The sequence below is a fragment of the Danio aesculapii genome, chromosome 22 (genome assembly GCF_903798145.1).
Source record: "Danio aesculapii chromosome 22, fDanAes4.1, whole genome shotgun sequence".
Taxonomy (NCBI): domain Eukaryota; kingdom Metazoa; phylum Chordata; class Actinopteri; order Cypriniformes; family Danionidae; genus Danio; species Danio aesculapii.
Genome location: NC_079456.1, coordinates 11,018,358 through 11,033,376, shown reverse-complemented (window position 1 = coordinate 11,033,376; position 15,019 = coordinate 11,018,358). Strand labels below are relative to the sequence as shown.

Below are 15,019 nucleotides of genomic sequence, written 5' to 3'. Positions count from 1 at the left end.
ATTATTCTAATGTATAGCATAAGTGTACAGCGCGAATGTTCAAATGAAGAACTATATCCAGAGTGTCTTCCGCATCTGTGGTTGTTTGGACCGATGGAGTTGCACAACACTCCTCTGAGACTTTCCTGACTTCCTTGTGAAGCTTCGTTTCACTTTTCTTTCCACATATTTATAATTGTGACAAGAGCACGGATGGTTTTATCACCACTCACTATAACTGCAAACACAACACGAAGAGTGTTTTAAACGTTTGTCCTATGGTTGGTAAGTTTATTTCTGCATTTGTTTTGACTGTGGCGATTGTCGAGCTGAATGAGCATGCTGTCATGTTCTCATAGCTGGATGCAGTTTTAAACCTTTACATATGAGGTAAAAATATGTTTATAGCCTTTTCTAAATGTATGCAAACATGGAAGAATATAGTACCGTGGTATTTTCTAATTACTATGTAGCCTAAATGCCATAAATATATATGGTAATTCATATAAAACTATTTAAAATGTCCAAGGTACTGTTTTTGTTCAACATCTAAAAGATTTGGACAAGTCCATGGACATTTCATGACATACATTACGATAATACAATGGTTTAAAGTTATTTTAGTTAGTTATCTAATAATAGTGTGTTAAATCAGATTATTGTACAACGTTTTTTTTCCATTTAAATATGTTTACTTCATTTCAGTGTTCACTAGTTTAAATAATTTAAATAAAAATTAAACAATTTAAAACTAAATTGTCTGTAGTGTGTGTGTGTGTGTGTGTGTGTGTGTGTGCGTGTGTGTGTGTGTGTGTGTGTGAGAGAATAAATGTGAATGGGTAATTCCCAGTACTGGGTTGTGGCTGGAAGGGCATTCGCTGTGTAAAGCATATGCTGGAATAGTTGGCGGTTCATTCCGCTGTGGCAACCTCTAAAATAGAGACTAAGCTGAAGGAAAATTAATGAATAAAACAGTTTAATAAATATATTAAATTATATTTACTAAAGATTTGTCAGTTATTTTCATTTTATAAAAATAAGGATTGATATGTATTTAAATAATAATGATCGTAAACTATATCATAATAAACAATGATTTTAAATTAAAATATAGCATTATTTTTGTCTAATTAAAGTTTACATTAGATTTCAAATTCAGAGATAGATTGATTTAAAATACTAAAATAATAATAATAATAATAAACAAAATAACCTTTTGTTTTTACTTTCTTTTTAAACAAGCTATCAAGATTCAAGTATGGCTGCTCTTGATGCCTCTAGAAATGTAACGGAAGGTGAGTTTTGCCATATTATGCACTATATTTATATATCAGACATATACATATTTTAATATATCATCTCTGCTTTTCCAGCGGAGGATGCCGCTCGACTTCTTAGTGACGCCATTAACTCCAGAGACAAAGATGAAGCAACTAAATACCTGAATCAACTTCTGGATCTGAAACTCCCAGTGAGTGTCAAAATAAATCCAGATGCATATTCTCAAGACAACATCAGGTATGCTTTTAGACCAGTTCAATCACACATAGAAATGTGTTTGGCTGAAGATGAACTACTATTTATTTACTATTTTGTTTTCTACTGTGCAATGGCAGATTAAGAGTTGGAGTGGCAGATGCTGAATCAGAACATCACATCCCAATAACAGTGATGGTACCAGTTTACATGACAATATCCGAGCTGAAGGAAAAGGTAAATAGTGGTGGTGATGGATATGAGACTGAAATGAAATTATTTATATACCAAGGTTATTTTAGTAAATGAAAATGAAAACTAAGACCACTGGACAAAAAAAAAACTTTTTTGTTAAGTGAAATAAAATAAAAATTCACAATAAATGAAAATGAAGGTGATAACAGTCACTGAAAAACGAACTGAAATTAAATTATGCTTAAAGCAAAAATAATAATCATTTTCAGAATTCATATGCACTCATTCTATAGCGGAAATCTGAATAGCGGCTGTTTAGAGAAACACCAGTAGATGGCGCTTTTAAAGAATATTTTTCATCATTTGACAAAATATGTGAACTTGGCATTTTTAAAATCTATTTATTAAACGTTTACTGAAATAACAGGATAGTTTTACGGAGTAATCGAAACAAATATTATTCCCAAACCTTCCCCATAAACAAAATGTACTTACAATTACAAAAAAAATTGAAAAATACATAAAAATCTATAAAAATAAAAAAAGAATAGTGTCAATTATGTACAAAATATGTATTGATCGTTTACATTTATAAATAACCCAAGTAAAAAGTAAACATGTACATCAACAAACTGAAATTTAAATATGTGGATATATTATATTAAATTTAAATATGTGGATAAACTATTAACGGTATCCACAGATCCAGATACAATATACTTAATTAAATTTACTCTGCAATAAACTTGCCTTTTTAACTACATACATAAACTTTAATATTAAGTAAGTTTGTCTTAATTATTAATCTAAAGTTGCATTTGTGTGATTTTGGTTTTAATACCTGTGTTCAAACTATTATTTTACTTTCATTATTAAAACTATGTCCTAACTACACACAACCCGTGACACACAACAAAAGCTGTCTTTTCCATGTTAATATTAGTTTTTTGACCTAATAATTCCCGACATTGATGAGCAAAATTTCTATTCATTTCTATTTCTGCGATGCCGTGGCTGAACAACAGCATAAACTACTATGACAATGATACCCTCAGGTGCTGACTATGTGCTTTATTCAGTGTTTAATGCACCCAATGTGATTTTAAGTACCATTTTATGTGACAGTCACTAAGCATGTACTTTAATAGTGCTAAAGAGGTTTATTATGTAGTAATTAGATTATAAGCCTTACCATTTGGTTTCGAGTGCACTATTCTGCATTTTTCCAGTTGTGTAATGTCTGGTGTGGACAGCCAATTTGCTTGACGATGGAATCTTGTCACGTGTGTAGTTAGGGCATGGTATAAAATGTTTGAACAACATTAATGTAGCCTACAATGTATGCAAACACTAAACCTGGCTTTGCTCTACACTGGACATAAAAATTGAATGTAATCTAATCTAAACCAGAATTACTCAAACTAAATATATAAAAACTGAATAGAAATAATAGAAAATAAACTAAAACTACTGAACTAAAACTAAACTGAAAAGTACAGCATTACTGAACAGCAGTATTGAAATAAAAATGTAAAAATGCTATACTATAATATCCTTAAATTCATCACTCATAATTCATCTTTCAGATCAACGGTGACTATGGCTTCCATCCGTCTCTCCAGCGCTGGGTAATCGGGAAGCGTCTCGCCCAGGACAAAGAAACCCTTTACTTTTACGGGATCCGAAACCATGATGATTCTGCCTTCCTCTTCATCCGCTCTGCTCAGACTGTCAATCTGCGCCGCGAACAAGAGAGAAGAGAGAAGGAGGAGAGGCAGATCGATGGTAATGCTTTATATTTTTAATAAAGACAGAGTGAATTATATTAATTTGAAGTATTGTAAACCACATGCGTTTCTTCATATAGTTATAATGGAGAACATTGATCATCCTCGTCAACGTCCACCAGAGCGCATCCCTAGAGGAAACACTCGCCCTGCTCTACCTCCAAAACCCAAATTTGTATGTCTGTCTGTCTGTCTGTCTGTCTGTCTGTCTATCTATCTATCTATCTATCTATCTATCTATCTATCTATCTATCTATGTATCTATCTATCTATCTATCTAACCTTTATCCATCCATCTATCTATCTAACCTTTATCTGTAATTCCATATTTCTGTTTGCTTTGTCTATTGTTCTCTCTCTCTCATTGTATTTATCTAGCTGTCTTACTCGTTTACTCTGTTGTTCTGTCTGCAGCTCTGTGTAATAATTGTAATAATTTTACTTGGTTTCACAGCTGGATGGCTGGGCATGTCCTCAGTGCACGTACCTGAATAAACCGACACGTCCAGGTTGTGAGATGTGCAGCCAGGCAAGACCTGACAACTATCAGGTGCCAGACCTGTACCAGCCGGACGAGTCTGAAACCAGGAGACTACAGCAGGAGGAACTCGCCAGCCTGCAGTATGAGCAGGTTTGCTGAGGAAAACACAACATTATAGACTTCAGTCAACTGTTAGACATACCTGTCAACATTGGGATGTGAAAGTAAGAGACACAAAAAAAAAAAACCCACTAAATATGTTCATCTGGAGCGGTTTCATTGTAAATAAACTGCTGAAACTGTCAGTAATACGTTTTTATTATTATTTACAAAGGATATAATAATTAGTTTACATTAGAAAAAGCTGAAAATAAATGATCAAACAGTTCAGCTCAATAAAATTCTCATTCATCTTTTCTTCACTGTATAATTTGAACATTCTGTATACATTAAATAACAGGTGTCACTTTAAAAATGCACAGATCTATAATAAAAGCACTTTATAATAAAAGCATCCTAACTGTTTATGCTCTATTAAGACAAAATTTGTTGTGTTTAAGAGAAAACCCAACAAGATCGACATGTCTAGATGTTTTTGTTTTTGTTATTATTATTATTTTTATTCATTCATTCATTTTCTTTTCAGCTTAGTCCCTTTATTAATCTGGGGTCACCACCGCGGAATGAACCGCCATTATTATTGTCATTATTATAATCATGATAATGTGTAAATGTCTGTTCAAACACGCACCCAAAACCCAGTGTCCATTTGAGCTCAGTGTTGCCAGATTGGGCGGTTTCCCGCGCATCGGGCGGTTTTTAATTTATTTTTGTGGGTAAAAAAAATGACGTAGGCGGGTAGTGAAAATTTGGGCAGTTTTGCAACAGCGTGCCCGCCAGCCCCGGTCTGCCCTCATACACCTGTTTTGATCTCCCAAAGAGATGCCATATCTCCCGTTCTTCGCATACATATGCTTAAAACTGGTTATTATAGTCTATTGATCGTTGGGCGGCGCTTTTTGATTTTCAGCGAATTATTTTTTTTATTTATTTATTTATTTTTTGACAGCTTTTGGGCTGAAAACAGTCGGCAACATCTGGCAACACTGCTTGAGCTCCGCATCAAATTGCGTACGTACAGAATCCACTTGGGAAACAGTGATAGTGATTTATTCATCACTATGGAGCGCATCAGACAGTCATTACATGAACTGACTGTTTTGAGGATTGCATAGGGGCTATGGCGCCTGTAATGAAAAGGAAATGAATCATGCCGTTTTTATGTTTATTTCAAAGTGTTTTCATGCCTAAATAAAATGAAAGCACAGAACGGATTCACATTTAAGAGCAAGGGGCGGCCCCTGGTGCTTCGGTGGTATGGGTTGTGTATAGGGAGGATTGGCTCTTCACAGAAAGATAAAAAAATACGGGAGAAACTACTACGGGAAAATACCTTTATGGGATGACAGCGGGATAGAACTGTAAAATACGGGAGAATCCCAGGAAAAACAGGAGGGTTGACAGGTATGCTGTTAGATCATATGGGAGGAAAACCCCCAAAAAACACCAGGTTATTTTGTGGAACAATCTGATGCTTCTAAAAGTACAGAGCATTTCTGTATAATGGGTCATGAAACCCCCTTCTTTTGGTTCAAATCTACCTCAGAATTATTTTTGAAATATGCAACTTAAATTGGTGTATAAAGCTGTGAGCAGAAGGTAGCAGAGTGGGCATGATGGAGCAAAGCAGGAGACAAAGTGACTGTCAGTGACCAATTGTGACTAAGGGTGCATTTCCCGGTTCGTTTGACAAGTGTGAGTGCTCTGAATCGGGCTCAGGCGCAGTTCAGTTGGCTGGTTGGAAGAGGTGTGCCGTTCGGTTGGGCTTTGACATGGCTGAGCCCAAAACTGAATATGCGAAGTCACTTTTAAAGGACTGTTTTATATGGATTTATTAATCATTCTTCCTTTTCAATAAACACGAACTGTTCATTGTTTATAAAAGATGCAAACACCTTGCTGCACGTCAGCTGCCACCTTCAGCAAACCTAATACCTGCTGCATGAGGATTTTTATGATAGGCTAACTTATGAGCGTCAAAAGTTGTGGATCTGTTCCGCAAAATATTTCGTCACCTTGGAATTATAAGGTTCTATCTGTGTTCTGAATGATTTTAAGACATTGAGCTTAAAAGTTTTTGCATTCCATAGCAAACAGTATGTGTGTAACATTAGTTTTTTTAAATAGTCTTAAAATGTAAACAACTTATAAAAAACATCCCATATTGTAAATAAGTTGTCAATTAATAGGAATATGTCAATAACTCAATTTTGACAAAAATGTCAGATAGATAATAGTTCGGCAATGACAGTTCGGTAATAATAGTTCGGCAATGACAGTTCGGTAATAATAGTTCGGCAATAACAATTTGGCAATAATAGTTCGGCAAGGACAGTTCGGTTACAATAGTTCGGTAATAATAGTTGGGCAATGACAGTTCGGTAATAATAGTTCGGTAACAATAGTTCGGTAATAATAGTTGGGCAATGACAGTTCGGTAATAATAGTTCGGTGATAATAGTTCGGTAATAATAGTTCGGCAATGACAGTTTGGTAATAATAGTTCGGCAATGACAGTTTGGAAATAATAGTTCAGCAATGACAGTTCGGTAGTAATAGTTTGTCAATAACAATTTGGTAATAATAGTTCGGCAATGACAGTTCGGTAATAATAGTTCGGCAATGACAGTTTGGTAATAATAGTTCGGCAATGACAGTTTGGAAATAATAGTTCAGCAATGACAGTTCGGTAGTAATAGTTTGTCAATAACAATTTGGTAATAATAGTTCGGCAATGACAGTTCGGTAACAGTAGTTTGGTAATAATAGTTTGGCAATGACGGTTCGGCAATAATAGTTCGGTAACAATAGTTCGGCAATGACAGTTTGGACAGAACCTTATAATTCTAAGGTGATAATTTGACTGCGTGTCACTGCATCCCATACGACTAAAAATAATACAAAACAAAATAACTAAAGCAATGTCTACTGTGCTGAGTGAGAGCGCTTCTCTTCCTGTTAAACCGAGCAGTCGCATCATCGATGACTGAAACGTGCTCTGGCTCCGAAAGTAAAAAATGCAATGTGAGTGCAGGCCGTCGGGGGAGATGGCAGGGTGGACAAGCACGCTTAGGCACGGTTCAAGGTAACCCTGCCAAGTGAGAGTATGCCCTAAGATTGCTTATTAAAAAATTTAGACACACACATACATATTTTAAAGGGACAGAAAAGTCCTCGAGAACTGGAGCATTTGAAAGTCGTGCCTATCAGCGTCTGAAAGCTGTGTGAATGGATGCTATATTTTAGCTAACAGATGCTAACCGTGTCTTATTTGATGTTCAATACACATAAATATATTAAGAAATTTAGTCGCGGGTTTCATGACGCTTTAAATAGATGAATGGAAAGTGAAACTGATGAACTTTATTGACCTTATTCTGCACTCATTCTTGCGATTGTTTTAGAACTTCCGATTGAGTTGCCTATGGGGAAAAATGACTAGAAATAATAAACGACAGAAAACGGTCAAACTATTTGCTCTACAAACAAGTGTGTTCATGACTATACATAAAAAAGTAGAATAATATAGAACAATTGTATCACATAATTGAAATGTAGATATTTATAAAACATGTGATCCTCTTTCCACTGTTAGCTTAAAAAAGTACCAATTGAGAAACGTAACATGTGGCTATGTCAATTTGCATAGTCTCTGTTTGAAGAGGAAGAGAGGAATTTCCTCGAACGGCAGAAGAATTACGAAGAACTCCTGCAAACGGATGAGCACAGTCTGGTGGGAAACACAGATCAACTGGAGTGCGCTATTTGTTTTAGCACCATCATGCCAGGAGAGGGCGCCGTTCTGAGAGAGTGCCTGCATAGCTTCTGCAGGTGATTTAAACACTCTTTATTTGGTATAAACCAGAAATACCTACAAATCTGACTGCAATTCAACTTCTGTATCTCCTACAGGGAATGTCTGAAGGAAACCGTTCTGAACTGCCTGGACGCTGAGGTTTCCTGTCCTCATAGGGACAACGCTTATGCCTGTAATTGCAAACTTCAAGATCGAGAGATCAAATCTGTAAGATCATCAATGTGTTATTTAGCTTTAAACTATACTAATGCTTGATTCTGAATGGCTGATGAACATTATGAGTTTTCAGATAACTGCTCAGCGAATGTGGTTCCAGGCTGATTTAGACTGAATTAGAGTTCTGTATCATATTGAATAACAGCTCACAAATGTTAAAAATTAAATAAAAAATTCAACATAATCATTTGGATGAGATTAGTATGAAAATAGCCCTACACACTGGAGTAGTTTGAGGACAAAAAACTGACTAATGTCTTGAAACACAACATCTGAACTAAGCTGTTTCCATCCAAAGATGAGAATTAGATGTACGCGCTAAACTAGAATATTGTATCAAACATTTGCAAATAAAGCATTGTTTCCTGCTAAGGAGTCAAAGAGAACAAAATCGGCAGTTCGGTAATGACAGTTGGGTAATAATAGTTCGGCAATGAAAGTTGGGTAATAATAGTTCGGTAATGACAGTTGGGTAATAATAGTTTGGCAATGAAAGTTGGGTAATAATAGTTCGGCAATGAAAGTTGGGTAATAATAGTTTGGTAATGACAGTTGGGTAATAATAGTTCGGCAATAACAGTTGGGTAATAATAGTTTGGCAATGACAGTTGGGTAATAATAGCTCTGTAATAATAGTTGGGTAATAATAGTTCGGTGATAATAGTTTGGTAATAATAGTTCGGCAATGACAGTTGGGTAATAATAGTTCGGCAATAACAGTTGGGTAATAATAGTTTGGCAATGACAGTTCGGTAATAATAGTTTGGCAAGGACAGTTGGGTAATAATAGTTTGGCAATGACAGTTCGGTAATAATAGCTCTGTAATAATAGTTCGGTAATAATAGTTCGGCAATGACAGTTGGGTAATAATAGTTCGGCAATGACAGTTGGGTAATAATAGTTCGGCAATGACAGTTGGGTAATAATAGTTTAGCAATGACAGTTCGGTAATAATAGCTCTGTAATAATAGTTGGGTAATAATAGTTTGGTAATGACAGTTGGGTAATAATAGTTCGGCAATGACAGTTGGGTAATAATAGTTCGGCAATGACAGTTGGGTAATAATAGTTCGGCAATGACAGTTGGGTAATAATAGTTCGGCAATGACAGTGGGTAATAATAGTTCGGCAATGACAGTTGGGTAATAATAGTTCGGCAATGACAGTTGGGTAATAATAGTTCGGCAATGACAGTTGGGTAATAATAGTTCGGCAATGACAGTTGGGTAATAATAGTTCGGCAATGACAGTTGGGTAATAATAGTTCGGCAATGACAGTTGGGTAATAATAGTTTGGCAATGACAGTTCGTTAATAATAGCTCTGTAATAATAGTTGGGTAATAATAGTTCGGCAATGACAGTTGGGTAATAATAGTTCGGCAATGACAGTTGGGTAATAATAGTTCGGCAATGACAGTTGGGTAATAATAGTTCGGCAATGACAGTTGGGTAATAATAGTTCGGCAATGACAGTTGGGTAATAATAGTTTGGAAATGACAGTTGGGTAATAATAGTTTGGCAATGACAGTTCGGTAATAATAGCTCTGTAATAATAGTTGGGTAATAATAGTTTGGCAATGACAGTTCGGTAATAATAGCTCTGTAATAATAGTTGGGTAATAATAGTTTGGCAATGACAGTTGGGTAATAATAGTTCGGCAATGACAGTTGGGTAATAATAGTTCGGCAATGACAGTTGGGTAATAATAGTTCGGCAATGACAGTTGGGTAATATTAGTTCGGCAATGACAGTTGGGTAATAATAGTTCGGCAATGACAGTTGGGTAATAATAGTTCGGCAATGACAGTTCAGTAAAAATATTTCGACAATGACATTTGGGTAATAATAGTTCAACAATGACAGTTTGGTAATAATAGCTCGGCAATGACAATTTGGTAATAATACCAAACCACTTTTGATGACCGACTTCGCCTAAAGTATTTGAGATGACCAAAACATTTCAGATATCGTGCAACACGGTCGGTTCATTAGTTTTTCCATTAATGTCATCATATTGCGACCAATTTTATCATCACATGATCTTTTAAACAAAATCACTTTTGACTTTATTGATGCGCATGTTGGAATTTATTCAGCAAATGCGTTTCCATTGTGGTTTATGCACATGTTTTTATGGCAAAATTTTTCTGCATCTTGGTGTTTTCATTAAGCATCTTATTATGTGATAAACATAATTTCAAAATGTGTATAAACATAGGTAGACAGAAACATAGGCTGTGTCTGAAATCACATACTTTGCTACTATACAGTATGTGAAAAACAGTATGCAAACCAAGTAGTATGTCTGAATTTCTAGTATTCGAAAAACAGTAGACGAGAAGTATCAGGTGATCAGGTATCAGGAAGAACTACTTCCGGCAAAAATCTGTAGTGCGCATCCAATTGACGCTAAACTATCCCATGATGCCATGCAAGAGAATTCATGAATGGGAGCGAAGTGAGGCAACTTACAAATGACGGATGTAGTAGTGTGTCCGAATTCCATTCATACTACTCACATTGTACTATATAGAATGTACTTTTCTAATGGTCATGAAGTAAATTTTAACTCAAATATATCTACTCGAGTAGTAGGCAATTTTGGACGCAGGCATAGCTACATGTGGTAACCATAGTAAAAGCAGAATAACTGAATCCTATTTGTTCAGTTATTCGAAAATAATCCACACCTGAGCTTATTTATTATTTTTCCAATAATTCAATGCCCTATCGTTAATTATTATTCCTACCAGCTTCTCTCTCAGGACGAGTACCAAAAGTTCCTAGAACTGCGGCTGAATATCGCAGAGTCACGCAGTGAGAACAGTTACCATTGCAAAACCCCCGACTGCGCTGGCTGGTGCATCTTTGAAGATGATGTGAATGAATTTAAGTGCGACATCTGCAAAGAGACCAACTGCCTCCTCTGCAAGGTGAACCAAAGTTTGCTCTTATTTAGTTCACGTCTAGTTTTGAAGAGCAAATGATGGTGAGTTTAAAGACTGATTGTTTTTGAAGGCTATCCACAAGGGGATGAACTGCAAAGAGTACCAGGACGACCTACGTGTGAGAGCGCAGAACGATGAAGCGGCTCGGCAGACCACAGAAATGCTGGATGTGGGTGAAGATTTTGATTCTATGATTTTTTGTCTTTTTTAAATGTAAACATTGAAATTTTCGAAAATGCAAAAGAGCGTTCACTAGGGATGGAAATTGTTCTGTTTGCTTTTGATGCACTAAAAAATAGTTTTAGTTTGGCTTTTGTTGAAGTTTTCGAATGTTGAAGTTACGAAAATGTGACGAATGTTAAATGTTGAAGTTTTCGAAACTGTGAAAGAGCGCCCTCAAGGGGTGGAAATTGTTCCATTTGCTTTTGATTTACTAAAAAGAAATGATTCGTAGGAGTCATTTGGATAATCAAACTACATTGGTAATGCTGCGTTTGATTCACTAAACAGAGTTGATTCATATCAGTCGGTTTTTCAGGAATCACACTATTGATTGTGCTGTGTGATTCATTCAGTGGAAAGAAATGAGTCATTTGTTTGTTTTTTTTTCGTTTTTTTTTAAAGATCCCTTTTATTAGAATCTTTTTTTTTGGCAAATCAAACTACATTGGTTGAACTAAATGTGTTTGATTTAGTAAAAGACGGCAATTAATAAGATTATTGTTTATTATTTGTTATTCAGATTAAATTGGCTTTATACTTGTCTGGCTTTCAGACTAGTTTGGTTATGTTTGAATCTCTAAAAAAAAAAAAAGGGTGATTCATAAGAATAATTTTTTTGGGAATTAGACATATTTTAGAATTAGACTGTGTTTGATTCACTAAAGAGAATTGATTCATTATTGGAATCAAACTGCATTGGTTGCTCTGCTTGATTAAAAAAGAAGCAAATTCATAATGCACCAAAACAGCAGATTCATATTCAACACTCAGATTCAGCAGAATTATTTCACAAGAATTTATTAGAGTGATTTGTTTAGGAATCACACTACTTTCATCACTGCATGAATTTGATTTACTAAAACAGATGAATCATAAGAGTCATTAGTTAAAGAATCAAATTACATTGGTCATGTATTTGACGCATATTTGCTGAAGTTTTTTTTCCTTGCCACTAGCTTTCTTAGTTTGGGACCTGTGGAGCTGCGCATCGATGGATTTGCTCTTCAGTGTTTGAATTTTAAGCAGTGATATTTAAACCACACTGAACTGAACTGAACTGAACTGAACTTCAACTTTGAAATCTGGACTTTAGTAGAACTTCTATGTTAAGCGGTTTTGGCACAATCTACATTGTAAAAGCGCTATATAAATAAACATGAATTGAATATAAAAGCAAAAATATCAGCAAATAAATATTAAGTTACCTTTCAACCGTTGTCCCATTCCAGCAACTACTAAAGAACGGCGAGGCGATGAACTGTCCCAAATGTCAGGTGATCGTCCAGAAGAAAGATGGCTGTGACTGGATCTGTTGTCTTATGTGCAAAACCGAGATCTGCTGGGTGACCAAACAAGCCAGATGGGGACCTCAGGTATATATATTTTTATATAAACAATAATTACACACAAGCATAAACATTAAATGGCTAATCTGGAGATGGTTTTGTCTCCTCAGGGTACTGGAGACACATCAGGCGGATGCAAATGTCGAGTAAACGGAGTCCTTTGTCATCCGCAATGCCAGAACTGCCACTAAACACTAGCGAATCGCAAAACTTCCTCAACAAGCAAAAATGCTACAACAACATAACACTCCTTAATGTGATCAGGTTTGGCCTTTTAAATGATGTTCACATGTTCACTCAGTCTAGTCATAACTGGCACATCCCAAAAAAAAGGGTTTGATGATTTAAAATGTTTATAAAATTTATTGTACGTTTACATGACACCATTTGTAACTAAATGTGTTTCAACGCCATGAAAATGCTAACTTTTAGCTATCTTTGATTTTAAAGTGAGCATTATTTTAAATCTATACGTTATTTTCTGCTTGGTAATTTCGAAAATGCGATTCTGTTAAAAACCGTGACGTCGTGTTAGTACTTGACAGGCAAAAAACGGTATGTGCTAACTAAAGAACCACATAACTGTTTCTGTATATCGCCACCTACTGGTTTGGCATACAAAATACTGCAATTTTTTGTTATTTTAGAGCAGGTAGCTATCGCAAGCGTAAGCGCGCAAAATATTTAGTGTTTTTATTAAATTTTAGTCATGTAAACATACCCTAAAAGTATCTCAGCTTTAATATAAATTTAAAAGTGCCTCAAATCACTACTATTTTCTGCTGAACTGATGCTCTGGGACTTTGTGCAATGAAATCGAAAGAGAAAGAGCTTTATTATTTGGTATCTGAGTGTTAATTTGAAGGGAATCTGTGTTTTATAATCCAAAGATGTATTTTTTTTTAATTGTCAAATTATAGTAAAGCATTCAACATGGCGTGAAGGAATCAATCTATTAAAGAACCGTTTAAAAAAGAAATTACATTCATTTTAAGACAAAAACAAACCGTTTATTAAATTATTAAAAACAATTCAGTGGCAATTTGCATAAAAGTTCATATAAACCCTTTAGTAAATAGTTTGTTTTTGTTTTTAATATGTACGTTGTTACAGTTCAGCGAAATTTATAGATCTATTACTGATTAAAGATGCTGTTTATGCAATGGACGGATGTATTGAGTGAAGTTTTACAAAATACAAAACAAATTGCATACATTTTCTATTTTTTCAATTTTTTTTAAAAGCATGTAATTGCAATATAATTCTGTTTACTGATTCAGCTCGTTTACAATCTTTTATTATCCAATAAAGCTGGTATACAAGATTAAAAGAATGCAGTTTTAAAACAAACGACTTCAATATCTTCATATGTGTAGCTCACAAAATATGCTTAAATGCTTTCACTCCCTAAATCATTTCAAATTAGACATCCTTCCTCTATATATATATATAAGTCGCTTTGGTCAAAATGTAGATTATTTTATCTTGACTGTGCGTAATTCACATAAAAAGCATTGCTTGATGACGATTTGATGTGTATTTGTCACTTTATTTGTTGGACCCCAGGAAGACTAGCTACTACTTTGGTCGTGGGGATCGAAATAACCACACATTATAGTCATCGAGCAGATGCTTTTGACCAAAGCGACTTATATTTGAGGAAGCATTCAGCAAATTAACAAGAAGAGACAATACACACTACAAGAAGTGCTAATTATACAACGGAACTGTTAGTTTTCAGAGAATTACAAGAGTTCACACTTAGCTGATGATTGATTACAAAGCGTGTTTGGCATGCTGTCCCAGGAGAGAGCCCTGAGTTCTTAAGATCCTCGACCCTGGGGCTCCTTCCCGTTTGCAGGGCGAGAGTAGAGTTTGAGCTTAGGTAGGTCTCGAGAACTCCCCAGCTTATTTATGGCTAATGACAAATTATGGAGTGCTGTGGAGAGATATACTGCTGATTGAGAGCTCATCTATAGTGCCAATTTGGTTTGGTCAATTCACCTATGTCACATGTCTTTGGACTGTGGGAGGACCCGGGGGAAACCCACGTGAGCAGGGGAAGAACATGTAAACTTTGCACAGAAACATCGAGTGGCCTGGTAAGGACTTAAACCAGTGACATTCTTGCTGTGAGGCAACAGTGCCAACCACTGGGCTGCCGTGCTGCCCTATCAAGAAAAAGGGGAGAAGTAGGAGTTGAATTCTTCAAGTCGAAGATAACTGAGGTAAGAGACTCTGGTTATTTATAGCGAGTTAGGAATTAATCCGATTGGTGAATCATGCGTTAGCTAATGCAGGACCAGCTGTGGTCAATCATAAGCATGTGATCTTCTCGAAATTAGTTTAGAAATAAACCATCAAGTGAGGGGTAAGGGGGTAGTGTTTTTCATAATGAGAAAGGTGTTTCTGCAGGTGGTTTGTCAAG

The 15,019-nt window shown here is 35.5% G+C and overlaps 1 protein-coding gene across 2 annotated transcripts; it reads left to right on the top strand.

Annotated features, from left to right (window-relative positions):
- The first annotated feature begins 54 nt into the window (after positions 1-54).
- rbck1 (RanBP-type and C3HC4-type zinc finger containing 1) lies at positions 55-13,915 on the top strand. Of its 2 annotated transcripts, none has more exons than XM_056448219.1 (13): positions 55-260; positions 1,222-1,274; positions 1,353-1,497; positions 1,596-1,692; positions 3,237-3,435; positions 3,518-3,612; positions 3,892-4,068; positions 7,688-7,869; positions 7,951-8,062; positions 10,829-11,008; positions 11,094-11,192; positions 12,475-12,618; positions 12,702-13,915. In XM_056448219.1, the coding sequence occupies exons 2-13, from the start codon at positions 1,238-1,240 to the stop codon at positions 12,780-12,782; spliced, it is 1,548 nt and encodes a 515-aa protein (XP_056304194.1). In that variant the 5' UTR covers positions 55-260; positions 1,222-1,237; the 3' UTR covers positions 12,783-13,915. The 2 variants fall into 2 exon arrangements, with proteins under 2 accessions (XP_056304194.1, XP_056304193.1); XM_056448218.1 differs by having other exon boundaries at positions 56-264.
- The last annotated feature ends 1,104 nt before the right edge of the window (positions 13,916-15,019 follow it).